Source organism: Dipodomys spectabilis, unplaced genomic scaffold (genome assembly GCF_019054845.1).
Source record: "Dipodomys spectabilis isolate Male_0828 unplaced genomic scaffold, ASM1905484v1 ptg000051l, whole genome shotgun sequence".
In the NCBI taxonomy this organism is placed as follows: Eukaryota; Metazoa; Chordata; class Mammalia; order Rodentia; family Heteromyidae; genus Dipodomys; species Dipodomys spectabilis.
Window position 1 is genome coordinate 20,245,509 of NW_024870728.1, and position 27,145 is coordinate 20,272,653.

A 27,145-nucleotide genomic window follows, 5' to 3' on the forward strand; every position below is an offset into this window, starting at 1 on the left:
TTGCTTCTGTGGTTTGTGGTGTGTAAGATTCTAACTTTTTTGGTGAAGCAAGCTGGCTGCCATGTTGTATGAACTGGTCTTTTGAGTGGTCCATGTGGTAAGAATCAAGTGTCATCTGATCATTAGCCAACAAGTACCTGAATCTGCTAACAGTCACGTGGTCTCAGAGGTACATTCTCCCACCATCCAGCCATCACATGAGACCATAGCCCCAACTGGCTTCTCAATTGTAGTCTTGTTATACCTGAAGCTGAGGACCCACACCCAAATTCTTGACCTACTGTAACTGAAATAGCTAGCATGTTGTTTTTAAGCCACTAACTCCATGGTGCTTCATCTTACAACAGTAAGTAACCAGCACACCCAAGTACATACCTTGCTGATTGCTGGTTAATACTGTTTTTCTTACACTTTTTATCCAAGAAATTTCCATGTGTGGCTTCTGTCTTATTTCTCAAATTTGATTTTTCCTCTCTGAGTCATTTTCACCCTAGTAACCTCAAACAATTCAACATTCTTCCATTCTCATCAGTCTTTCCCCTAACTCCTTTCTTTATTGATTTTTCTTCTTGTAAATAAGCTACCTGGGTCACACTAAGACTAAGAAAACCTGGATTCAGATTCTCAATTTCATGACCTCTGTGATAGCAATTCAGTTTTCTGATCTCCGAAATAAGAAAACAAAGTTCAGGAGTCCATATGAACACAAGCTATACTGTTTTAGGGTTTCACTAGGAACCATATTCTCATACATAGACTTGACATCTTTTCCTTCTTTCCAACACATACAGAAGCTAGAGAATCCCACAAAACCATATTGGAAGGGCTAATTTCAATGTCCGGAGTTGCACATTTTCTATACTTCCTTCTGTGTTGCCAATCTTAACTCTCATTTGTCACAGGACCATCCTTGCCTTGTAGCTCAGCTCCATTTACCTGACTGTCAGAGCGTTCTCTGTAGCCGGTGGGCTTTAACCTCTGCTACTAGCTTTATACCACATATTTTGCCTACTTATAGTCCATTTAATTTTAGAGTTCCACACTGAGCCCTTCATTTGAGACAGCATACCTGGCAAGTAATGGGTTTCTCTGATCTGACTAATGCTTAGTTGTGCTTGTCTTCCCCTTAAATCTCAACTGAGCATCCTCGCTTCCCATGAATTGAAGACTGGTGGGACACTTTGTAGACCTTCATGGTGTTTGAATTCAGTTTAATCAGATACAGGAGGATGACATTACTGGACTTTCAGTCTTAGAAGTCTTGTCTAACGTCACTCTACAAGGACAATTATATGCTCTGTCTTAAAGGGTAAATCCCCCTGGTGATTGTTATACAAATTGAGCTAATTTTGACTTCTACTGAGTATGCCTGGAGACAAAAATTAAAACAAAAGAAAGAAAGAAAAACAGTAAACTGTGAAATGTTCACAAATGCAAGAGTTTAGACACAATTTGGTTCAATGCAGACTAAGGAAAAATTGCATTCTTCAATGAAATTCATTAGATAACCCATTAATTAAATCTGCATTAATTAATTCATTAATTCTGAGGTTTATCTCTATGACTAAATCCTCAGAGTTTGGTACAGATAAAACTTAATATGTAGAGGGGCTGGGAAGGTGGCTCAGTGGTAGAGTGCTTGCCTTGCATGCATGAGACCCTGGGCTCGATTCCTCAGCCCCACATAAGCAAAAAGAAAAAAGCTGGAAGTGGCGCTGTGGCTCAAGTGGCAGAGTGCCAGCCTTGAGCTGAAGAGCTGAGGGAGAGCGCCCAGGCCCAGAGTTCAGGCCCCATGACCGGACCCCCTCCCCAAAAAAAGTTAATATGTAGAAAACATCATAACTGTATTCCTTTTTCTACTATTGTATAACAAATGACTATAAAATTTTCTGGCTTGAAATAATGCTATATATTTGCTCTAAAATTTCAAAAAATGCCAGAAATCCAAGCACAGCATAATTGGGTCTTTCTGGCAGGGCCTTACCTGCTTGAAATAAAGGTGTAGGGTTGAGTTTTCATCCAAACCTCAGGTTTCTCTTGTAAACTCATATGAATTCCTAGAACATCTCCATCCCTTGCAGTTGTAAGGCTTTCTGCTGACCATCAACTCTGCCATAGTTCCTACAAACTGTCCATCAGCCCTCCACCATACAAAAGATGACTTAATTAAAGCCAGCAGGAGAATTCTCAGGGTCAAGAGAGTGTCTACATAACATTGCAACATGCTATAGGAGGAACTAGACCATGCCTTTTCCAATATACTGTAAACTAGTCCAAGAGAAATCAACTACCTCATCGTGGATCTTGCCCATACTCAAAGTGAGAAATTAGGGGGAAAGATTATGCAAGCAAATCATGGGCTAGTAATCTTGAGAGACATCTTAGAAATCAGTGGATCACAGTATGTCATTACTGTCCACAGAAATACAAATTGTATCCTATAGAATGCCACTAATGGCAAGCCGGGTGCCAGTGGCTTATGCCTATAATCCTAGCTACTCAGGAGGCTGAGATCTGAGGATTGCGGTTCAAAGCCAGCCCGGGCAGGAACATCCGTGAGACTCTTATCTCCAATAAACCACTAGAAAACCAGAAGTGGTGCTCTGGCTCAAGCGGTAGAGTGCTCTCCTTGAACTGAAGAGTGCAGGGACAGCATCCAGGTCCAGAGTTCAAGCCCCACGACCAAAAAAAAAAAAAAAAAATGAATGCCACTAATGGCAGTCCAGTATACATTGGTGAGTTTTGCTAGCTTTTATCCACTTATAAATTCATTTCACATTTATTATCTGACTGTAGGTTAAGTTTGTTTTTAACTAGCTTTAATTTTTGCTCCCTCCTTCATTGATTGTAGTTAAGTAAAATATTTCAAGTGTGCTGCACAAGTTCATTTAGAAGTGATCTAGCAATGACAGTGAATGGATTAAAGTAGGGACAAATGCCAAGTATGACAAGCAAGTCATTGTCCATTTGTGTAACTGTGGGAACACATGAATCCTCAGCACTGATGTTCCTCACGGTCCATCTGGTCCATCTTTACAGCTGGATACTGGAAGAAATCCCAGGCATCTCTTGAGATGATCCAGGAATATTATAACGAACAGTGTTCTGGCTTGCTGGAAATATGGGAATGGATTGTGTGTGTCCAAAGTCAATCCCATGAGAAGAATACAAAGAAGTCAATTTGGGGCCTTGGTCTCAGCAAATGAAACAAATGACCAGTCAGCATCATGATCCTGTACTGGCTGTATAATTTTACTTTGAAAACCATATGAGATAGCCATTATTATCACATTTCCAAGTGATAACAGAGGGACAGAAAAAGAAAGTGTTCACTTAAAATTATAGTTAGTGGTGATGCCATCTTAAGAGCTGTCCTCTTTACTATGTACTATATAGTAAGTACAAGTGGGATTTATTCCAAAATAACAAACATTAAATATTTTGTTTAACAATAATAGAAAGCCAAGTTACCTAAAATGTTCTTTTGCATTGAATTTTTTATTCTTATAGCCCTTACATATTTCTAATCCTGAACTCTTTTTTTACTTTGTAAACAAACTGAATTATAGTTTAAAAGGGAGAAAATGTATCATCTTTTTTGTTAAGTCTGATAGATTATCTTAATATCAATGTGGTTTGAAAATAGCTGACTACCCAATATTTAGTATATTACCTTTAGGGAAAACTAGCTGAAAGATATGTGGGTTTTCTCTATACTATTTTTACAAACTGCATGGAATCTACAATTATCTCTATATGAAACTATGTTTGGAGTGATTGATGTCATTCAATTATGTTTTAATCCAATATATCAACTGAGAGATTTTGAGAACTTTTCAAAAGTCTTTTTCTATTTGTAAGTATATACTCACATAAAAAGACAATCAGAGCTCAAAAAAATATTTTCAGTTTTTCAGAGTATTACTCATGAAAATATGCTTAATTACTGCTGTTGTTGCTCTCTTCGATTATGGGGCTTGAACTCAGGGCCTAGGTGCTGTCCCTGAGCTCTTTTTTTGTTCAGAGTTAACACTCTACTACATTGAGCCATGGGCCACATCCAGTTTTCTAGTGGTTAACTGGTTAAGCATCTCAGGGCCTTTCCTGCCTGGGCTCACTTGGAGCTGTAATCCTCAGATCTATGTTAGTTAACCTCCTGAGTAGTTAGGATTACAGATGTGAGCCACCTGCACCCACCTAATTACTGCTTTAGATGCCACTATCTAAATAGTCTAGCAAGAATATTTAAACATGTTACACAAAGGTAATAATGAAATAAAAGTTTAAAGGCACAAAAATAAGTAAATATAAATTTAAATTCTCAACCTTCATGGTAGGAGTAGCACCAAGATAAATTATATTTTCTTATATCTACTTAAAAAAGAAGGTTTGATCAGAAGTTCTCAGAAATTGACCGAAGAGCAAGGAAACCGAATACTTAATTGAATTTCTAAGTGGTTGACAAATACTTTCCCCAGTGTTATCCCAAGTAAGAAAACCATTCTCCACTATGTTTTATGGATAGCATTAATAATACAAAATGTGTTTCAGCTATAAATAAAAGATATGCTTAATTTAGAAAAAAAATATTTTCATGGCTTATTTGAATCAACAACTTAAAACTTCAAGAACTTGTAGCTACTATATTATTAAAAAGTTGTTCTTCAAGAGGTCTATTATACTGTTTGCATTTCTTTTAGTTTCCTTCCTTTTTTCTGTGGTTCATCCCCTTTTGCCACTTTTTTTGTATTTCTGAATCATTTGTCTTATATATAAGTTTATCTCTTTTGAGGAGGGTCAAGGGAAGCACAGAAATGGTGGGACAAAAGGTGAACCAAGTCAGCAGTGACACTCACTAGACACTATGTTGGAAATGAACTATACAACTTGAGAGGGAGGGGCGTTGGGAGGGGGAAATAAGAGAGAATGACAGAGGGGGTGTCAATGTTCAAAAGGACATGTACTCATTATCTGATGTGTACCTTTAACCCCTCTGTACATCACCTTTACAATATTTTTTTTAATTTTTAAGTTGTTCTGACTTCGGAGCAATGGCTCATTAAAATTCTTGATAACTTACTCTCTTCAATTTTTATGAAATACAATCCTCCCACAAGTGAACTCTAAATAGTACCTATTTTCTGTTTTGAGATGTCAGTAGTTGTTTTCTGCTAAGTTTCTCAAATCTTGTGGATAACGTTTTGCAAAGAATAGAACATTTGTGTCATTTAGATATATAGAAATAAATCAGCTAACATTCACAGCTAGAGAAAAAAGTAGTCTTACTTTATGAAGAAGAATGAGAGACTATATCTTTTTGTGTTCTGTCATCCTTTGGTCTTACACTTCACTGATGGAACGTAACACGAGAAAAGCTATAGCAGTACAGCAGTCCACCTGCTGTAAGCTCTTAGCACAATACAACGAATCCACTTTCTTGTTTTCAGTATAACATAATGAGTATATATAAAATTGTCTAAGTTCATCACCAAGCGATTTTCTGGGAGTTCATATAATTTATTGAAAAATACCAACCTGATAAGAAGGGATACAGTGTAGTTAGAATTTAAGCACATTAGGAAAGTTTAAAGCTATTTACATGTTGATTTTATACTTTTTCTTTTTTTGGGGGGGGGGATCCTGGTCGTGGGACCTGAACTCTGGGCCTGGGCGCTGTTCCTCAGCTCTTCAGCTCAAGGCTAGCGCTCTACTACTTGAGCCACAGCACCACTTCCGGCTTTTTTTCTTCCTTTTGCTTATGTGGTGCTGAGGAATCGAACCCAGGGCCTCATGCATGCAAGGCAAGCGCTTTACCACTGAGCCACCTTCCCAGCCCCTACTTTTTCTAATAATTCATGTAATTGAACCAATGAAAGATATACATTCATAAATTGAATCTCTTAAAGATATTTTGTGATGAACTGATACTTGTTCTCTGAATAATGACTAAGACATCTCCTTTCATGGGATGGCTGCTCTTGAATTACCTGTATTGCTTTCTCATGTCATGTCCAACTGCATTGGTCTCCCAAATTTTGGTAGCTAGAACTCTAACTGTATTCAGAAAGAGAATAAAATTCATCTGCAAGAGAAAATAATATTATAAAGAATTACTGAATTGGTCTTCAAGATGTTCATAGAAATTTAACAAATGGTATTCAAAGTCTCCAATAAATATGAATAAAGAAATATTAGATAAAATATTGGAAAGCTACTAATTTTTATACATTATTATTATTGTAAAGGTGATGGTACAGTTATACAAGTCAGATAGACAGTACATTTCTTTTCAAACAATGTTACTCCTTCCCTACTCTCTCGCAGTTTTCCCTCTCACCCCCACCCACAAGTTCTATAGTTCATTTTCAACATAGTGTCTAGTGAATACCACTGCAGCATTTGTTCACCCTTTGTCCCTCCATTTCTGTGTCTCCCCCCTTGCCCTTCCAGAGACAGAAAAATGAAAAAACAAAGCCAATTGAAAAGAAAACAAAATGGCAACAAAGGAAAACACCTCTTGCTTCCATTTCCTGGTGTTCACTTTGATAAATATTATTTTATATGATCAGATGCTCACAGGTTTTGTGTGGAAGGTTACTGGTTCTTGATCTGCTCTTTGCAAAACAAACAAAATAATCAAAAAGTTTCAACAGACTGGAAACCAGAGATACAGAAAATAATATAATTTGTTTCCAAAATGAAGTTTGGATGAAGCTCCATAGCAGACTGTAAGATTTAAAAAATAAGAATTATATAAATGAGACCTCCCTTTTTAAAAAGACGTAATACCTCTCTCTCTGTATTTGAGGCATGAGTAATAGTTGTTCTAGGGATACTGTCTTTCCTGTGATATACAAGACATCTTGGGAGACATATGTTAAGGTTTAAAGGGAAAAAAAGAAAAAAAACTAAAAGGAAAGATAGTATATAAGGAAAGCTAATCAAGTAGAAAATTAAATTGAGTTCCAAATGTTATGGATGAAAGAACCACTAGAAAAAAAATCTCATTCTGCCTCTTAAAAAAGAAGATAGAAATGGATTGAAAAAAATAAGTCCTTTTATGTCCAAGGATCTTTGATGAGATCCAACATAACCAAGAGCAAGAAGAAAGCATGAATGTCAGGAGTCCTAAGAAGATGTAATCTGAACCCCTGAGTGTCTTCATTCAGGCAGTTGGCTGCTACTTGGGAATAATGGGTCTATATAGCTGGCCACAGGCAGTCACTGGGCCAATGAAAGAGGCAGGGGCTGAACTGAGAGCCTATGAAGGTCTCCATTCCTTGAAGACAGCTTGGCTTGGGGAGTTCTAAAACATTTCTGAAAATTGGAGGATTGGGGTTATTGGGTCCCAGATGCAGTTGATTGTTTACATCAACCCTAAACTACTGCCCTGCTTACTACCTGCCTCCTCCCAGCATCCTTGGATGCATCTCTGGTTGATTTCACAGCCTCCTACAAGAACCCAAGGATTGAGCTGAAGAATCAAGATGCTCCCAAGTGAATCAAACCTGCCGATTCTTGAATAGTTTCTCATTGTAAGCCTCACTTAATACAAATCATATTCATTTATTGAAGATGCAAAAGTAAAGTTCAAAGAGATTAACTGATTTGACTTGTGCTATCAATTTATCAGCTATTGGCTGGAATTCGGACCAAGTCTCAGTAGTTTTTTTTTATCATGAATACTTAAGCTTAATCTCATATCTTCTCTTCAGTAAGCCCAAAAGATGCAAAACATAAGAATTGTGGATTTCCATCTTCACCCACTATAACATCCTGCTCACAGACATAACCTTTATATACAATTAGGTGTGAGGTTGTTTATCTATCGCATGGATGCTAGTTTCTGAATAGACAAATTATTTCCTTATTTTCTCTTTGCTTAATACTGCAGACCTTGGCAATTCAGTAGAGCTGGGGTAAAAAAAAAAAATGGAGAAAGGCTTATAACTACTCTGCAAAGGACTGAATGGTAAGATGTTTATCCTACGATTTTATTAGCATCAATTCATTGTACAAGGAGTTTTCATGCTGGTTAAGTCCATATAAATATACAATGCACCTTTAGTATGCTCATTTCTCCTTTATCCCCTCTCTTCCCAAGCCAATCTCAACATGTTCAATTACTTAACTTTCACACATGTACTGAAAGTATTTTAACCATACTCATTCTATTGGCCTTACCTCCCCACCACCACTCACTCTTCAAACAAGATCTATTTTATATTACTTTCACTCATTGTGTTTAAGTATATATAATTTTTCAAAAGAGTTTCACTGAGGCAGTTCTCACATGCCCTTACTTCCCCCTTCCCCATCCACAAAGTCTGTAATTTGAATGGAAGGGATTGAAGCTGGAAAAGCTATCTGATTAACAGTCATCTGTCATGTCTTAATCCTTGAAAAGGTGGACATACATATACCTGGTACCAGATGAGCCAACATTGAGCACCCCAACCAAGTGCCCCGACCAAGGACTCTTCCCTCTGGATAGTATATCATAGATAAATATGGAAAAACATCCAGAAATTTGACTGAAAGCTAATCAGCAGTTTAATAGTTTAAAGAATAACAAATATTTTACAGAAAGATTTAAGAAAAACCAAGATTGAGAGAACTTGCTGCTTTAAAAGATGGATAAATAGCCAAGCACCAGTGGGCTCATGTCTGTGATCCTAGCTCCTCATGAAGCTGAGATCTGAGAATTGTGCTTCAAAGCGAGCCGGGGCAGTAAAGTTCATGAGACTCTTATGTTTTATTAACCATGGAAAAGCCAGAAGTGGAGCTGTGACTCAATTGGTGGAGTGCTAGCCTTGAGCAAAAGCTCAGGAAGAAATCTGAGTATATTTAGGCAACTCATGCTTCTTTATCAGGGGAGCCTGCACTGGGCAGATTCTCTGCAGCGTCTCTAGGGACAGAGCTTCCCCTCAGCATCCTGTGCCTAGACAGGAAGAACTACTGTGTTCTCCAATAGCTCCATTTGGCTATATCCCAGTCGATGGCAGCAATATGGTTTTGTGTGGTTCTTCCTCTCCCCCTTTACTGTATTACCTGTCTTCTTCAAAATCAGAGCAGTACAGAGAGAGATACTGTGTAATAGTTCCTTTCTGAGGCCTTCTGAATATATCCCATCCACTCACTTCATGTATTTGGCTTCTTTCTCAATTATATTTACTTTGTGTATATGCATCTTGATCTGAATTACTAACCTTTTAACTTTTAGGCAATAACCTAATTAATATCAATGGTATAATTTGATTATCTATATGACAGATACAGCTGGAATTCAACTTGTAATTTAGGGTCACATCTATGTAAATGGTAGAGCTTGAATTTTATCTGAAGTGCAGACATGTTTAGGAAAGAAAATATTCTGGAAGGGAAAATTTCCTCTAATAAAAATTAATTTGGTATTTTGCAATTCTCTCCAACACTGAAGATTAACTTTTTTCCTATCTTTGAAAATTTACTTCATTAGATAGTCATCCCTGTTTTTGGAGACTGGGCCTTTTTCAGTAACAACTGAGGAAATGAATCATTGACTTCACAGCAGTTAGGAGTTTGTACCTTATTTGTTTGTTTCCTTTTGTATTTTACAAACAGCGTAACAATTGGATATTTTTTAAGCTTATCACTTAGTCTTTTCCTAAAGGCTTTATGGAAAATACCATCTTATTCTATCTGCCAAAATACACTGTGATACTCTTGGTCAGATGTGTGAGGCAAAACATTTGCAAGGTAAAATCCTGAAAATCTAAAGCTGTGTATTCAATGCACTGAACAATACACAGATTTCTCCAATCACTATTTTGTTAGTCATGAAACTAGCTCATGAGTCAGATGATGAACAAGCCCATGACGAATACTACAAACTGTTGACCACCAACATCAGTTCTTAGCTTAGATACACAAGAGTCAAGAGATAAAAATCTAAAACATACAAATATATGCCAACAAATGAAGACTGGAAAAGAAATAAGCACTAATGACCTCTATTTTCCTAACAATCGTCGCCATCTATAATGAAAACTATAAGCTCCATCATGTCTCTAAAGGGTTATTTAAAGGTCAAAATCTCTACAATAACATTTCAAATTAACATCAGGAAAAATATCCTCCAAATGCTTCCCAATTTGAACTTTTTTTTTAATTCTACAGCTTATTTTTGAGGAGGTATCCGAAAATGAACTACTGTCTCTCCCCACAAACACACACATATAAATTTAAATATCTGCATGAGTGACTGGCCCTGATTTCCAGTATTAGCTTTTAGTTCTTTAACGGCAGCTGAGAGTTGTTCCAAAACGGAGTTTTAGGTATCCAATTTTATTTCTTCTATGAACATGGATTTGTTGTATCTACTATAGGAAAGATTATTCTGGAACAAAAAAAATGTTTTTTCTTCCATCAGGTAAGATATGTCATGAACTTAGGCCCATGTTTACATTTTTTATTGGTGGCAATGTTTTACTTTTCCTTGGATCCCTTTAAATACAGTTCTTATTACACATTCACATTTTAATTCATCTAAGATGAATCAACACATTGTGCAGGGAAGTAAATTGAGACTTTCTGGCATCTTTAACCAAGAGAATAGATTGAATGAATTGAACGTGTAGGATTGATTCCCACCGAACAGCAAAAACCATGGACCACCATCACCATCTTCTGCAGCACGCATCTCCCTTACATCTTCCCAGCAGTTTCCACCTAATTCCTGGGAATCTTTGTGAATAGTGTCTCTAAGGACTTTCAAATACCATAATTGATGACAGAGTTAATCTGTTAGGACTATGACCTTTATTTACAGTAGTAAGTAATCGGCATCTCTCTTAAGCAGACATTCGCTCCTCCAAACAAGTTCACCTAATCCATCCAGCAGAGTGCCTTCAGACTTTATTTGTTTTTGGTCCTAGTATGAATGCTTGAATTCAGGGCCTTGACTATAGCTCAGCTTTCTTACTCACCCCTTGCACTGTTCCACTTGAGCCAGGCCTCTGATTAATTGGAAATGGAGTCTTACAGAGTTTCCTTTCCCAGCTAGTGAATTTGAACCACAGTCCTCCAGAGTAGCTAGGATTGTGGGGGTGAATCATTAGTGCCTAACTCAGACTTAAATATCTTCATGTTTCACTATAATTTTAAGGAAAACTTCAACATACTTTTGCATGGATTCCATGCTCACTCAGCTGTATAGTCTGATCTCCAGTATTTTCTGGAGATGTGCTTTCATCCAGCCATGGACATTGTGGCTCATCCATTCCCACCTTGACACATACTGCGAAGTAAAATCCATCTCCACTCTTTGCCCATGATTCAAGCCCATGATTCAACTGTATTTGCCTTTCATAGTTCTGATCTCACCTACTAGATGTTTCCTTTGCAAAACTGTCCAGATGAGAGTTTGGAGCTTTATCCTCCTCATTCTTAACTTTAAAGTAGCCATCTCATAAATGCCTTAAGACAGATCTGTTTGCTTTCTTTTTATTAGCATACCTTAGTTGTAAGGGGGGGGTCACTGTGACACTTTCACACATATAAACAGTATATCTTGATTGACACCCCCATCTAGCACCCTCCCTTGCTGTATTCCTCTTCTTTAAATAATTGTGTTATTCTATTTTCAAACATGCAAGTAAACTATATTAAACACGTTTCATTCTTATTTACTCTGTTCATTAGCTTTCCCTCCTCTGATGCTCCCCACACTCAAGCCTATTTATTTTCATGGCATCCTGGAGACTTTTTAGTGTGTATTAATTGCATCAGGAGGTTTCACTACCGTATTTCACATGGGCATGTGTCATGTTTTGCTTGGAATAACCTTCTCTATTGCCTTCTCTGACTCCACTCCTTTAAGCTCTTACTGATCGAGAGCTTTCACTGAGGTTCTTTTTGCGATTTTCATACATAGCTGAACAAAATTATTCTTATTCACTTCCTCCTCCCCCTCATCCTGCTATATAATCTCATAGTTAGAATTGTAGGGGGTTGTGTGTGTATATAACATACATAATATATAATAGGTGTTATATATATTATATTACACATATATTTGCATAGTTAGAATTGTTTTGTGTGTATATATACATAGGTGTATATGTGTATGCATATAAATGCATATATTCCCATTCTGCATTTCTTTTATATCAGTTTTAATTCTTTTGAGCTGTTACAGACCCTTAGTACAGATCTATCCAACACTCGCTTGGTAAGGACTTGCTGAATCCATTAATGATTGCTTTGTCTCTAGTTCTAGACCTTTCTGCCTGCCAGGTACGTCATTTGTCCCTGGGTGGAGGGGGCATCTCCGCTTCCCCCAGGGCTGCTCTGCAAGGCTCAGGATCACACTGTCGCTCCATGCTCTCTGTGCATCAGGAAACAGTCCTCTTTAGTTTGAAGTTATAGAGAAGAATTTAAAAATCGTCCTCAACAACATCAAGATGGTGCAGGTGAAGAACAAATTGTTACATTTGGAGATATTATCTTCATGACAAATTTATAATTTTTCAATGAATGCTTAGCTTACGCATAAACTTAGCAGATATCAGCAAAACACAGGAAGCAGCAATGCTACAGTTTTAGTTTCCAAAATTCTGAAATCAAATGGTTTCTCCTACATTTGTACCAAGCTGTGTGTGTCCAGAGAGAGAGAGAGAGAGAGTGAGAGAGATGACTGCTCATAAGGCCTGTAACTCTCCTAAGTTTAATCTGGCTCATATATCATTTCGAAATACTCACCACAGATTTTACTCTGATGTCACATATCCAATCAGTAGTATCTAAGTTATAATAATACCCAAAGCCAGAATTGAGTAAGGGATCCAATTTGTGTTTAAAATTATGGACAAATAATTTGGTGATGGTACACATGGAGATCTATTTTGGTAAGACCACACCACATGAAAATCCAGAGCTTAAAAAAGCATGTATCTTAAAGTCAACATTTTTTGTTGTTGTTTTTGTTTGTTGGTTGAACTCTGGGCTCTATCTCTCAGCTCTTCTGCTCAAGGCTAGAGCTTACCACTTGAGCCACAGCACCACTTCCAGTTTTCTAGTGGTTAATTGGAGTTAAGAATCTCATAGACTTTCCTGCCCAGGCTGGCTTTGAACTATGATCCTCCATCTCTGCTTCCTGAGATTACAGGCGTGGATTACAGGCGTGAGCCACCAGTGCCCGGCTAAGTCAACATATTTTTTTTGGGGGGGGGGGGGGGGTTCCGGTCGTGGAGCCTGAACTCTGGGCCTGGGCACTGTCCCTCAGCTCTTCAGCTCAAGGCTAGTGCTCTACCACTTGAGCCACACTGCCATTTCCGGCTTTTTTTCTTTTTGCTTATGTGGTGCTGAGGAATCGAACCCAGGGCCTCATGCATGCAAGGCAAGCACTCTACTACTGAGCCACCTTCCCAGCCCAAAGTCAACATATTTTTAAAGACAAATGTAGCCATACAAATGGAAACATTTCTACCCGTAAATTTAAGAAGCTGTTTGACATGGAAAGAATATGGTCAAAAAGTTCAGGTTGGATCTTTGTTTTGCCACACGAGTTGTGTGACCTTTATCTATACTCACCTCTTCTAGAAAACAGAAAGGTTCCCTAAGATGGACTGAGAAGTTCTGAAAGTTTACTTACTTCATGCTCCTGTTCCTAGTTCCCTAGGACATATACTTTGTATGCAGAATGTGGCTTCTTACAAAAACTATTGATCAAGTAGTCATGATATGCCAAAGCAAATATTATTGGGAACTAAGAATATAGAAGTTTAGTGAAAAAGCTTGGTTATTGCTCGTTCCTCAGTGGTGAGGATGGATCTCAGGACTTTGTGTATGCTAGACCAGTGCTATATCACTGATCTACATCCCCCATCCCGAAATATGGTTCTTATTCACATAAGCCTTCAAGCTTATTGGACAAGATAGAGCATCAACAGACACATTTGATTTCATTTAGACTGAGGGGCATCCAAAAGGCCCCAGTGGAGGTACGACATTCAATGTGAGCAATGGAAAGGATAGCCCAGCCTTCAGAGGAGCACCGAGGGCCTATGGTCTGGGTGGGAAGAAGTAGACAAATTCAAGAAACTGACTGGAAAACCATATGGCTGGGCCTCAGGATGAAAGGCCGTGAGCATGCGTAACAAGACACCCTCTGAATTCTCAGGGAAGTTCCAGGCACATGGAGCCCACTGAGTTGTCACATAGGGAGTAACCGCAAATCTAGCCTTAATGGCTGTGCGGCCTTAGTCAATTCCTCATTCACAGTCACAGTGAGGAGTCAACACAACCAAGAGAAAGAAGGCCCTCCATGGACTGGGGACTGAGATGAAGTTCCAGCATCATTATTTTCCCCTATAACAGATACCCGTTTTAGGAACTAAGTTCTCTAAAAGCAGTGACTGCTTTCTTGGTCCCATAAGTTAACTAAAAGCAAAAACAAAAACAAAAACTCGCCACCAGGCCCTGGTGGCTAACTCCTGAAATCCTAGCTACTCAGAAAGGGAGATCTGAGGATTGCAGTTCAAAGCCAGCCTAGGCAGGAAAGTCTGTGAGACTCTTATCTCCAATTAACCACCAGAAAACCAGAAGTGGTGCTGTGGCTCAAGTGGTAGAGTGCTAGCCTTGAGCTGAAGAGCTGAGGGACAGCGCCCAGGCCCAGAGTTCAAGCCCCATGACTGGAAAAAAAAAATTAAAAAAAAAAAAACCTTGCCATCCCAGCTCTGTTTCACATCTGCCTCCTTTACTCCAAGTTTCTCTCCAGTGATCACCATGAGTTCTGGGATACACATGACCAATCAATAGCAACGGTGTGGCATGGGTCCAAAACTACCTGAAAGGAAAAAGTCAGCAGAGATGCAAGACAGACCATCCCCTACAATACCTTTAGGGATAAGTTTGCAGACTGCAGTAGGAGTGGTCACCCATCTCATGGGAAGCAAAGGATGGCAACAAATGTGACCCCTCTGAAGCCCCTCACAGAACTGAGATGAAAATAAAACAATCAGGCCACAGTCTTCCTAAGACTCTTTAATAATTATGTACATCTCACTCTCCTGCCCCAATTCTTCCTCTACTTGAACCTAAACGTCCTGTGTGAACCCAAACGATGAGAAGAAATGCTTACCTCACCTCTTCCTATGGAATGCCGGCCACATAATTCATCTCCTTTCTCTGCCCTTCATTATTAGTTATCTTTCTGTTTGGTTATATTTGGTTGAGTGCCCAGATCTGATGGGCCAGAAATCACACACACACACACACACACACACACACACACACACACACACACACACACACTGCCCTGAATTGGGCTTACAGCCTAAAACTCTATTACATGCTGGCTCCTACAGCGAGCTGTTGGATGTAGGCTTCATGATCCTAAAATCTGCTAAGACTCTGAAATGCCAAGAGGAAAATATATAGGAGAGTTTTTCTAGAAATCCCTGCAACCCAGTTTTATGTTTAGATTAAGTCCCAAGACTTCAGCTACAGCTTAGAAAATAATAAAAGGACAAATACAAATGAAAAATCAGAGGCTTTATGCTCCCTCTAGAAAACTGAAAAAAAAAATATCCCTTTTTTTGCTTGGCATTTTCCTGAGAAAATTTCTGAATACTTTCCTATCTCTTTGGAATACATATAAAGCTTTTTTTGTAAATGAGATAGGCCCTTTATCAGCTTTATGAGCCAGGAATGTCTTTCTCAAAAATCTGGAATCATCTCTTTGAAGTGAACACTACAAAGCAGGGTGTCAGTGGCTCACTCCTGTAATCTCAGGAGACAGATCTAAGGATCGTGGTTCAAAGCCATCTGGGATAGGAAAGTGGGTGAGACTCTTATCTCCAATTAACTACCCAAAGCCAGAAATGTCACTGTGGCTTAACACCTTGAGAGAAAGCACCCAGGTCCTGGCAGAAAGGAGGAGGAGGAGGAGGAAGAGAAGAAGGAGGAGGAGGAGGAGGAGGTGACAATGTTCAAGGGTGACAATGTTTCCCCAGGGTTTTATGGAAAGGTAAGGGCCTAATTATCTTCCAGTTACAAAACTACCTTCTGCCATAAACCACTGGGGTTCCTTTTACTTCACCTAAAGGTAATTAGCTAACATAAGCATTGAGCCCAATTCCCAGATAAAGTTAGGATGAATGTAGATTGCCTATAATGTAAATCTCCTTCTGGTCTAATAATTCGGTATTAGTAATATTTTCTTTCTCTACTTCTTCTGTGAATTGCTGTTAGGAGATGGTTTTTGTTTTAATTTCATTTCCTCAGCAGCAGAAAGCTAGCCAGAGCCTATTTCCACCATCATAACAAAGAGATGCTAGATAATCTACATAGCAAAGTGATCTTTGTTAAGCTTTCAAAACTATCAAAGAGCAAAGTGATAGGACAAAAATGATCCTGTCATTAATGTAAAGTCTTCAAAGGTGTAGAATGCTCACCTGCTTCCCCGGGACAGATGGCAAACTCTACTGAAATGCTCAAGAAAATTGTGCATAGAATAAACTTCCCAGAAAAGGAATTTCAATTTACAATAACAACAAAAAAAGACATTTAGGAATCAAATTAAGTAAGGACAAAAAGATTTGCACACTGAAATTATAAAATACTGATGAAGGGAATTAACAAAGACATTTGTCAACTACTTAAAGATAACAAAAATTTAAAGCCCAGGTGAAGAAACATGTTTACAGACTGGAATAATTCATTTATTAAAAATGTCCCATCTACCAAAGAAATGGATAGATTCAAGACAATTCCTATCCAAATCTCAACTATTTTTAACACAAGTAGAAACCCCTGTTTTCACTGTATTTGATATTGGTATAATTTGTGGAGGGGAAGGGAAAAAACAAATTGTTTAAATAGTGGATACAGGTGGACCCATTGCATCAATGAGATGTACAAGATGTTATGTGGAAAATGAACTTTACAATTTTGGCATGGGAGCAGGGTGGGGGGGGTGAGGGGGAGTTGGGAAGGGATGGGAAGGGGAAACGAAGGAGGAGGCAACAATGCTTGATAAGAAATGCACTCATTACCTTGCCCATGTAATTGTAACCTCTCTGTACGGTATTTTCACAATAAAAAAAATAAATTAAAAAAATAGTCCTAAGATTTATTTGAAGCCACAAAACACTGCAAATACATCCAAAGCAATCTGGAGCAAGAAAAACGAAGCTATATGCACCATGCTACCTGATTTCAAATATATCACAAAGCTGTAATAATCAAAACAGTAGGGTACTGCCATAAAATGGAGCAATAAAACAGAATAGGGAGCCCAGAAGTAATATCCATGCATTTTGTATGGTCAAGAAAAGAGTAAATAACACACAATGAGAAAAGAACAATCTCTTGCATTAATACTATTGAAGAAACTGTATATTTGCAATGAAGAAGAGTGAAATTGGACCTTTACCCAACACCATCTGTGAAATCAACTCACAACTGACTAAAGATGTAATGAAAGACCTAAAATTATAAGACAATTAGAGGAAAACAGTGGACAAATTTCATGACCCTTCTTGGCACTGATTTTCTTTTACTGTGACTCCCCAAAACACAGGAAACAATTTGAAAAATTAATGAATGGGAGTCTAACAAACACAGACCAACCCACAGTCTATGCTCATAAAATTGCCTGATACATTTGCCTTTGGTCCCAAGAAAGGATAAACCACTTTAAGTGTTTCACTCTGTGTTGAGGGGCAGACCTTAGCTAATCAGACAAGCCAGACCCTGGCATAACTGAACTCTTATTCCTCTCGACATCACACAATCCACTGAGAAGAAACCCCAGTCCCTTAGAGACTTTTCAAGGCTTAAGAGTCACTTCCAGATACACAAGGCACAAGTGTTGACATTACTGCTGCCCAAGACTGACAATTTCATCACATTATAGAAACATTTGGGAAAGGAGGGGAAAAGGTTAAGAGTCATATAGATGGAATGAATTTGATCAAAGTACATTATACACATGCACTTAAATGTCACAATAAAATCTCTTTAATGCAGTTAATATATGCTAGCAATTTTTAAGAAAGGGAACATTTTTGTGATAAGATGTGAGAAGAGACTCTGCTTGGGTTATGAACAAGTTACTAAAACACATACACAAAAAATAAAAACAATAATAGTTAAAACTCACATCATATTTCCTTACAAATGAGGGGTTGTCATTCTTTCTGATGAAGACAAAGAATTCCATTATCACATTTCTTGATCCATTCATCTACTGAGGAGCATCTGGGCTGGTTCCATATTTTAGCTATGGTAAATAAGGCTGTGACAAACAGTTGTGCAGGTAGCTTTAGTATGGCCTTGTTTGTGATCATTCGGGTAAATGCCCAAAAGTGGGATTGCTGGGTCATAGGGAGCTTTATGTGGAGTCTTTTGAGGAACCTCCATACTGCTTTCCAGAGTGGTGGAAAAAATTTACACTCCCACCAACAGTACAGTAGTGTTCCCTTTTGGCCACATCCCCTCCAGCGTCTGTTGTTATTACATTTATTGATTATAGCCATTCTAACTGGGGCAGAGTGGTATCTCAATGTTGTTTTGATTTGCATTACTTTTATGGCCAGAGTGGTCGAGCATTTCTGTTGGCCATTCTTATTTCCTCTTTAAAGAAGTCTCTCTTTAAGTCTTTAGCACACTTATTAATGGGGCAGTTGTTTATTTGAAGATTTGTTTGGAGGGAATTTAATTTTTTTTGAGTTCTAATAATAGCACCACCCCCATTTGTAAGGAAATGGAAAGATTTGGGGAAAATCATATTAAGTGAAGTAAGCAAGATCCAAAAAAAAAAAAACATAGATCCCATGGTTTCCCTTATTTGCAATAATTAGTATATGTCTAGGATAATTTTAGCAGATGAGCAAAATAGTTCAATAGCTTACATATGACCATATAAGATGATGCTAAGCGAAATGAACTCCAAGACATGGACACAAGAGGTTTTTCTTTGTTGTTGTTGTTTTTAATATACTATGTGATTTCTTGTTTCTTTTGTGTGTTCTTCCTCCTATGGTATATCACCTTCTGCCACTGTATTTGATTTTGGTACCTTGCTATTGTTTTTTTACATGTTTATCTGATTTAGGGGAGGGAAGGGGAACGACAGAATGGTGAGACAAAGGACAAGGAGGAAACCAATGCAACAGTGATATACACAAGACAATATGTTGGAAATGAACTGTACAACTTGGAGGGCTTAAGGGGAGGGAAAGTAGGAGAAAATTGAAGGAAGGTGTAACAGCTTAACAAGAAATGTACTCTTTACTTATGTAACGCTAACCCCTCTGTACATCACCTTGACAATAAAAAGAAGACAGTAAAGCTGGAGAGGCAGGCTATTCATCTACATAAGCAAGTTGAATTTGATTATAATGTGAAGCCACTAGAGAATTAAAGATGTCAACCAGTATCATTAAAATCTCTCATTGTACTATATGTCAGCCACTATTTCTAATGCAGTCCAATAATTAACTCATGTGACCTATACTATTATCTCCATTGCTCAGATGACAAAAGTGAACCTTAAGTTTAAACACATGGCCAAAACCAGCCTACATATAAAATTCCAGCTATCTGCTTCGACAGAAGGGCAGACCTAGGACTGTCATAAAACTACTAACACTCAAGTCTGTAAGGTGAAGAGAAGACCCACTGGAGAATATCAGCTTCAAGCTGGGGACTGCAGGGAGAGTGGACCTTAGATGACAAGCAGGAGGTCAGGCAGATAAACCAGTAGAGACAAAAGGCTTGAGATGGGAAAGAACTGAGCATGCTCACAGAACTAAAAGAAGTCAACTGCACAAAGCTGACGGCTAAGGAGGCACAGGAGCCAGTTGTGCAAATGAGGAAGATGAATCACAAGTGCACAAGATACCAAACCCCAGTTCACATTCTTCTTTTGCCTTCTAATTCAGTCATGTCCTCAGAGTCACAGTGATTTCACCCAGCAGACACCACTGCTACCTAAATGCACCACTGCCCAACTTCAACCAGGCCTTGGGACTCTTTGAGGGAGAAATCTGATTCCATCACTCACCACTGTGGAAATCCGTGGCTGCCACCTCCTGCATGATTAAGTCTCAGATCTTGAGGGCAGCATATGAGTGCCACCCATGGCCTGCCTGCTGCTTCCATCCTGATAAAATTGTCCAAAGTCTCAGGTTAGACTCGTGTCAATCCTCTAGAATGAATGGATGAATGAATGAATCTGTCTCACTAATCACTATTGTCTTTGCTCATGATTTTCTATTTATTGTGAGCCCCAAGCTTCTGCCAAATACACTTCAAAACACTTTTCATTTTCTAAATGCCAAGTTAGCTTATAAAACAAAGGTCTTTCTAATTCTAAGTAAAATAATTACTGTTCTTGGAATCCAGATTTTAAAACACATTGACTTGGGCTCACCATTTCTTCTGACTCTGGGATCCCCAGGAATTCTGTATGTGCTGCTAGGTGAGCCTCTGAGCCACTACCCACTGGGGACAATCTTAATGACTGGACAGGAAATAGCAGTGCTATTATCCACAAAGACTTTTCCACTTTCTACTTCCATGGCCCAATTTCTCTCCTGGGAACTATCTTTGCTTGAGCTTTAGCTTCTTGTCTCTCAAGCTATTTTCCTCATTTTATTACAAACAGCTTTTCTTTACAATTCTATTTTTTCGCCCTTAGGCTTCCACTTACATTGTTCAGTTTCTCTTTCACACCTCAGCCTTCTCTCAGTTATCAATAAAAATGAGTGGGATATTAATTTCAAGTCAAGTTCTGACATTCTATGAGTGCCTGACACCAGGGAATGGTGATAACCCCAAAATTCTAATACTGAAACAGAATTGTGTTCATGAATCTCTTTGTCCATTTGTGAAATCAAATGGACTATATCATATTGGACATGCATCTAAGAATTCCTGCTGTGAAGATCTCATAATTTTAGTTCAAGAAGAAGAAAACTGTCATTCCACTCAGGTTTTTTAATCAAACCTAACCCAGGTTTTAATCAAACCTAAATAAAATGAGTAAACCATAATTAGTGGTGCTCCAACGGCAGACTGTGTAGCTAGTCCTTCATCATCTCACTACTGTTTCCCATTACAATTCAGAAACCTCTGCAAATAAACTTCCATTCATGTTGGTGATATAAGTGACTTAGATCTGTCAACAAACAACAAAGCTTTCACTGACCTTTGTTTTAATTTGTGCTGGTAAGAGCTTAAATACAGGGCTAGGTCCCTCTCCCTTAGTTTTTTGTTACTCAAAACTGCCACTCTATACAAACAAGGCTACACTAAAGCCACCAGGACAACCATGTTCATTACAGGATTGCTTACCATAGCCAAGATATGAAATCAACTCAGATATCCCTTAATAGATGAATAGACCAAGAAATGTGGTACACACACACACACACACAATGGAATTGTACTCACCCATCAGAAAGAATGACATTGTACCATTCATAAGGAAATGGAAAGACGTGGAAAAAAATTGTATTAAGTGAAATAAGCCAGATCCAGGAAAACAGGATGTGGGGCTTCCCTCTTTTGTGGTAGATAGAATGTTCTTATAAATCTACAAGTAGACACACTGGGTGGTAAGTCAGGAGTTGCAAATAAATTAACTAATGTGCAACAGACTCGACAGAGAGCTCAAATAGTATAACTCTGGGGCTGGGAGGATGGCTCAGTGGTAGAGCACTTGCCTTGCATGCATGAGGCCCTGGGTTCAATTCCTCAGCATCACATAAGCAAAAAGAAAAAAGCCAGAAGTGGCACTGTGGCTCAAGTGGTAGAGCGCTAGCCTTGAGCTGAAGAGCTGAGGGACAGCACCCAGGCCCAGAGTTCAGGCCCCACGACCGGACCCCCCCAAAAAAATAGTATAATTATTTAGAAAGACTAAGTCAAAACCCAACAAAGTAAGTATCAGGAAATGGGTGCTTGCAAGAGAAGGGGAAAGGGGAAGAAGAATGAAGGGGGGAAAGAGGAGAACGCAGGCAAGAATTCATTGTATAAATTACAGAATTGAGAAATATAAGGTAAGGGTTGGGTCAAAAGGGGATGAAAATGTTGAAGTGATGACACAAATAAGATGCATTGTACGTATAAGCTGCTTTGTTAAATGGCAAAAGATACAGAACCTAAGAATTAATAAAAGTGAAGGTAGAAGTGTGTTGGGAGAGGTGGGTCAGAATGTTAAAAAAAAAGGTGACATTGATCAAGACACACTGCTTTCTTGAATGGTAACTCCATTGTACAACTACTTAGAGATAACGAAAACATTCCCCCAATTCTCCCTCCCCAAAATAACTGCTGCTCTACCACTTAAGTCACACTTCTACTTTTGGCCTTTTCTGGTTAATGTGGTTATATAATTCTCATATACTTTTCTGTTCAAGCTGGCCTTGAACTGTGATTCTCAGATCTTAGCCTCTTGAATGGTTAGGAGTATGAGCCACCAGTGACCGGCTTTAATATCTAATAAATTGTAAGGTTCTCTTAGCTTTTAATAGGTCCTACCTTTTCATCAAGTGAAAACCCAAACTTTACCACTGTATTAAAATGTAGTTAAATTTAGAAGCACTGTTTATCCCATTACTCATCAATTCAGGGCACTACAGACTCAAAAAGTAGTAAAACACAGGGTGTCCCCCTAAAATATCAATAGTAAGATAGAGAAGAAGGAATGTCTAGAGGAGAACATAGAAAGAAACTTAGAGCCTAACCAGGATAGATAAAAACAGGGTTCCATTGAATAAAAATAAAGTTAGAATTTTAGACCCGAACCCCTACTTTATGAAGTGAATTCTTACCTTTAAACTCGCTGATGTATTCTCAGCAACATAGTTGCAGCTCTGAGATTACTTACTACTAAGTTATAGCAGCATTGCATTTACTTTAAAAATCACAATAGTATGTTTCTGGATTTTAGTCATTCCTTCCTTTATCCTCAACCCATTTTTACCTTCTCCTCAGACATAGGGAAATGGGTACAATTTGATAACAGTATGATTTAGTAAGGATATAAACTGACCTCTGTGTTACTTTGTTTTATTTTCCCCTCTAAACTTTGACACCAATGGACCTATAAGATTACTTTTGCTCTCTTCTATTGTTCACTGGACAACTTTCTTATGAGGTATAGAAAACTTTTATCGGATTCTCTGGAAGATCCTAGAAAATCTCTGTCCTATTATCAGTAGCTCATGTGGGTCCAGTATGTCAAGAGGCTGGCAGAATAAGTGATTTATTGTCCAAAAAACAAGGAAGACATGAGAGTGGAGAACAAAGAAAATCAACAAACCAATTAATGATCAGGCTGTGAAATTGCTTCCTCATGGCTTAACATTTAGTATTGGGAGAATAGTCCTATTTTTAAGATACATATAATTAAGTATTACCTATGTGAGCACCAGGAAAACACCAACTGGTATAAGTTCTTCAGCTAAATTAACAAGTAATTATTCATTGCTCTTTCAAAATAATTTCTACAGAAAAACTGATGCTATAAAGCCTTAATATTTGTGAATTCTGTTAGACCTGATAGTACAGCTTTGCTTTCCTCTGCAGCACAGATGCAGTATTCAACGGTCAGATTACAGACACATAAGGTTCTGTGACATTACTATTATCCATTAGATGAAATTTTTCAAGGTATCTCTCCATATGGAATATACTTAACTCCATGGGGGAAAATACACCAAATGAAACCTTCAGGCAATTCATACTTCCTCCTCAGCAATTTGTCCATCCTGCAATTCACATTACCCATCACATTACCCATCACATTACCCCCAACTTATGACTAGTTAGTTAGCACCTTAAAGTGGAAATGTAATGGGTAAAGGAGGAGGTAGTGATTTAGGGCTATCTAATTCCCTACATATGCAAATGACATATTTTGAAGTCTCAGAGATGTCCTCAAATGCTACATGACTAAGAGGGCACCTGTGATGTCTACATGTGTCTCAGTGTAAGCCTCAAAGATCTAGACCTCAATCTCAATTCTTCCAACAGCTAAAGTATACATGAGGGAGTCTTAAATTTATTATACAGTAAAGAGACAGACAATTTTCCTTAGAGTTTTAATAGACATTTAATTATTCATCCTTTCAACCATATGGACTCTCAAACTTACCCCAATAGCTGCTAAGATTGGGGCTTGATAAATCCACCTGTCTCCAGCGCTAAGTTCCCAGCACCTAAGATACATATACATAAAAAAAAACTTTCATGAATAGATTTGGCTAAAAGATATAAAACAAAAAGATAATGGAAATTAAGCAGAATTTTTAACTTTTACTGGAAACCCTAGCCAACTTCTCAATAAGAAATAAATAGAATGATGAAAGAGGTAACATTGACCTAGATGCATGGCATTCATAAATTGATTTGTTGAATAGTGATTCCTTTGTGCAACTACTTAAAGATAATAAAACTATTTTTAAAGGGAAAAAGAAACAAACAGGTACAAATATCTTAACTTTAAACATCCAAACTAGTGAAAACACGCATAATGGGTCCTATTTCCAAACTATAATACAACCTTCAGGTAAGTAAATTGTTACAAATATTGAGTAATTACTTTTATAGTGACCAAAGGTGAAATCCTCTCTCACTCTCTCTCTCTCTCCCTCTCTCTCTCTCTCTCTCTCTCACACACACACACACACACACACACACAGTCTTCTAAAAGTGGTAACATTGTTAGTTTGCTTTTATTAGCATTGAAATAAGATATAATCATCAAAAATTCCTTCATAAAGTTCTTTCAGTGGTTACAACAATATTACTATTAAGTTCAAGTGTAACTTTACACTTATTCTTATCTATATTAACACAACAGAAAACTGAACAAACGTGTTTGATATAGTCCTAAAAATGAACCCTCTTCACTAGGATGTAATTGGTTTGTGTTCTATGAATATTAACAGTTAGTTTCACTTGTAACTTTTCAGTATTAACTTTCCTGAATAAAACGATATGGTTCTTCTTCCATTTATCCTTTGAACAAACCATAATATCTTACTAGTTTCCCTCATTAAATAAGGGACTTTAAAAGGCCTTCACAAGGAAGTGGAGCTGTGGCTCAAGTGGTAGAGCACTTGCCTTGTGCTGAAGAGCTGAGGGACAGGGCCCAGGCCCAGAGTTCAAGCCCCACAACTGACACAAAATAATTAATTAACTAATTAATTAATTAAAATAAAAAATCACAAGCGTTCTTTATATTTCTCAGGACCCATGATTTTGTTTGTAATTTTAAAAAGATTATTTTAAATTAATTAATCAAATTTGCACATATTTTACCCATTTGTTAAGCTAGCACTCTACCACTCAAGCTAGACCTCCAACCCTAATTCACCTACTTGTTATATTTATTTTCTGATTCCACTTAGGATGTGAAGATCATTACTGACCTTGGGTTATAAGGTCCTACAAGTGCCCAGCGTGGTATATAACACTTGGGAAGTCAATAAATACTTGCTGGATTAAATGGAAATAAATTGAATGTAAAGTAAGTTTCATAGAAAAAATAATGTATATTCTCTTAATGAAGCTTTCTTTTTCCTTTTAAAGGTATACTATATTTACTTTTTTCCATATCGGTACCAAGAGTGGTCAGTCACTCACTTTGTATTGTGAGGGTGCACCATGGAAATTAACCAGCCCCTGGGCCAAAGTATAATTGTGCTCCTGCCCAACTGACCACATGTTCCCTCATAGCCAATGAACATCATGTCTTCATACTTGAACATAACTGAACATTTCTTAGCATTGTGTGCGAGCATCTATTTTTCACATGATTCAACTAGACAAGAAAGATAAATGACATCATTACTGAGCTATGCAGAACATATATCATATTACCCTAAAAGGTTTTCTTCCATAAGGAAAGTGGTAGATTTATCATGTGAATATAAAATGAACATTCATTTGCTAGCTACCAGGGTTTAGATTCCATAAATTTTCATTCTCATTTTTGACATTTGATAATATCTCCGCAGTCTTCTTTCTTTACCTTGGTGACATTTCCCCATGGTGTTTCCTCACAGTGGTGATTCAATTATACAGTTCTAACTCTACAAAATACTTTTATTTGGAAGTAGGTCAAAATCAGCTACCTCCAAAAGCATGAAAAACTTGCCTTCAATGGTTTCTGGTGTCAAAGTTTCAAATCTGCTCTTTCACAAGTGAGGCAACCAGCCACTTTAAAGAAAATGCCAGAAATCCTATTTCAGTGTCTCTACTTCAGATCACACATGACCCAGAAAGCATCCTCTGTTCAAATTTTTAAGTTGATTTGAACAATAGAGGGATACAGTTCTAAATGAGACCCAGCACAGTGGTCTTACTAGAAACAGAACTTCCCACATTGAGCTTAGACACATGTACAGTCCTGCCAGAGAGATCCAGTGCTTACTACTGACGCAGCATTGCAATCTCTCTACAATTCACACTTAGTAAAAGTATACAAGGCAAGAAGGGCATAGCCCTGGGAACCTATATGAGTCCTAGGAATGTTAGAGACCATCTTTGCAGGTCCTTCCCATTTCATATCCTATCTTCCTTTTCGCATGTTAATACAAAGATATAGGAAGGAAGTTGTGTGTTTTCACCATTCACTGCCATCCACTGTCTCCTTTGCAAGACACAAGCAAGAAGTAACAAGGGTTTTGAAAAATGTTGCTTTTGTAAATAAAAAGTGTGTAAAATCACTCATAATTTTATTTATCCAACTTCCATTACTCAAGTTATCTTACCCTCTGGTACACAAATAACACTTTTCATAGATTTTAGAACTAGAAGTGACTTCTTTTATATTCTAGTAGAATTCAGATATCATTGAAACTGACTCTAATCTGCTTATCTCTGCCAAAGATGTGGAGAAAACGTAAGGCATGTCAGAAGCTGAGTCTCAAATACAAGTCGTTGATATAAATCCCACCCACTCCGTGGACATGCATGAACATAGCTCTCTTCACCTCTACCTTGTGATATGGCACAGTATGTAGATCATATTCTATCCAAGAAACATAAAGCACTGAACTTCATGAGAAATTGAACTAGGGAATTTTGAAATCATGCCACATAATCAGTAATGCAATTCGATCTTAGTTGCACAATCAAATATAAACTT

General features: G+C 37.9%; 1 protein-coding gene across 1 annotated transcript in view; it reads right to left on the bottom strand.

Moving 5' to 3' along the window:
* Pth2r (parathyroid hormone 2 receptor) overlaps nt 1-27,145 on the bottom strand; it is a 50,963-nt gene that overhangs the window by 5,929 nt on the left and 17,889 nt on the right. The window contains exons 7-8 of the mRNA XM_042679215.1: nt 24,146-24,209; nt 5,988-6,082 (exon numbers count right to left, since the gene is read on the bottom strand). Coding sequence (XP_042535149.1) covers nt 5,988-6,082; nt 24,146-24,209 — 159 coding nt within the window. The remainder of the gene's footprint in view (nt 1-5,987; nt 6,083-24,145; nt 24,210-27,145) is intronic.